Below are 1,575 nucleotides of genomic sequence, written 5' to 3'. Positions count from 1 at the left end.
AGCAAGCATCTCACACTTAGCTGAAAAAAGAATTGATCTCAGTTTCCCAAAAACCTGTTCCTCCAATCTACTCTAAGTCATTAAATAAAACACTCCACCTTTTAACTGTGCACAACAAAATCCTGGTCCCAGGTCTTAGGGGCATCATTACAGTCAAGGGGGGCTGTACTAGAGTTGGGGTCAATACACACAGGAAGCAAACAAGAAAAATAAAGGAAACTGTGCAGTTGGGAAAGAAATCAAGAAATGAATTTTTAAATATCTTAAAGTACCTTAAATGGTCTGGGCCAGAAGGGTGCAGAGTGGAGGCAGTTGGGGTTATAAAACAAGACTAGGATTTTTAAATGCATGAAGCCCCTCAAGAGAGCTCATAAAACCCATCTTTGCATTGCTTCCTGGGTGACTTCCTGTTCCCACAGCCACCTCCACTGTGTGATGCTGCCACCTCCAGCCAGTAGTTTTATCACCAGAGCCCTGAACTCTCACTTTCTTTCTAATCCATTGCATCAGATCACCAGCATTCCCCAGCATGTCAGATGCAGCCATGGATACCAGCTCCAAAATCACCACCAAAGACTTATATGAGAAGAAGGAAATTGTGGAGCATGCAGAGAATGGAAGAGATGCACCTGCTAATGGGAATGCTAACAAAGAAAATGGGGAACAAGGGGCTGACAATGAGGTGGATGAGGAAGAGGAAGAAGGTGGGGATGAAGAGGAAGAGGAGGTAGAAGGAGATAGTGAGGAAGAGGGTGGAGATGAAGATGAGGAGACTGAGGCTGCTATGGGCAAATGGACCACCGAAGATGATGAGGATGCTGATGTGGACACCAAGAAGCAGAAGACTGATGAGGTGACTAGACAGCAAAAAAGGAAACATTAAACTTAAAAATAAAAAAGTCTGCCATAACCTATTCTCACTCCACTTCCAGTCTTGGAGTCCAAACATGGTCACCTTCAAGTAGAGAGGCCACCCACCACTCACTGCAGGCAGTACCACCTGCAGGTGACACGTGCTGTCCACCACCCAGCCAAAACTGCAGTGTGAATTTGCAACAGGGGAGGAAAAAAGAAAGAAAATTTCCAAGACCCTGATTTTTATCTTAAAAGTAATTTAAAAAGGAAAATATGTTTGTATTTTTTATTTACATCTTATATTTTTGTACCTATTGTTAGGGGTCAGCCATTTTTAATGATCTCCAATGACCAAACCGGCCTCCAGAGCGTTCTTTGCCCTACTTCTGCTTAACTTGTTGTCAAAGTCCAAGAGGGCTTTTGTAACCAAAGTACTAAAGAAAGCACCAAACACATTCTGAGACATGAGCTTTTATTATAGAGCTTACCTACAGGGTGGGGAAGATGAGTCATGTTACCCTGAAATCAGGAGTTTCTCTGAATGGATTCAGGAGCTGCTCTGAATGATGGCATGTTCAGCACACAATGTGGAAATAGTCCACACTTTGGGGGTGGGTGGGTGCTGAATAAGCTTGTTATAAGGGCTCAACATTCCAATGGGTATGAGAGCATAAGATGGGGAGTGGAGGGTCATGCAATGTATAGAGGGAGAGATTGTAA

The 1,575-nt window shown here is 43.5% G+C and overlaps 1 protein-coding gene across 1 annotated transcript; it reads left to right on the top strand.

Annotated features, from left to right (window-relative positions):
* The first annotated feature begins 529 nt into the window (after positions 1–529).
* On the top strand, positions 530–883 carry LOC119511368 (prothymosin alpha-like). Its single transcript, XM_037805785.1, has one exon. It carries the CDS (start codon positions 530–532, stop codon positions 881–883), a length of 354 nt encoding a protein of 117 aa, XP_037661713.1.
* The last annotated feature ends 692 nt before the right edge of the window (positions 884–1,575 follow it).

Source organism: Choloepus didactylus, chromosome 16 (assembly GCF_015220235.1).
Source record: "Choloepus didactylus isolate mChoDid1 chromosome 16, mChoDid1.pri, whole genome shotgun sequence".
NCBI lineage: Eukaryota > Metazoa > Chordata > Mammalia > Pilosa > Megalonychidae > Choloepus > Choloepus didactylus.
Note: the sequence above shows the minus strand (reverse complement) of the source record. Positions and strands in the feature narration are given on the sequence as shown.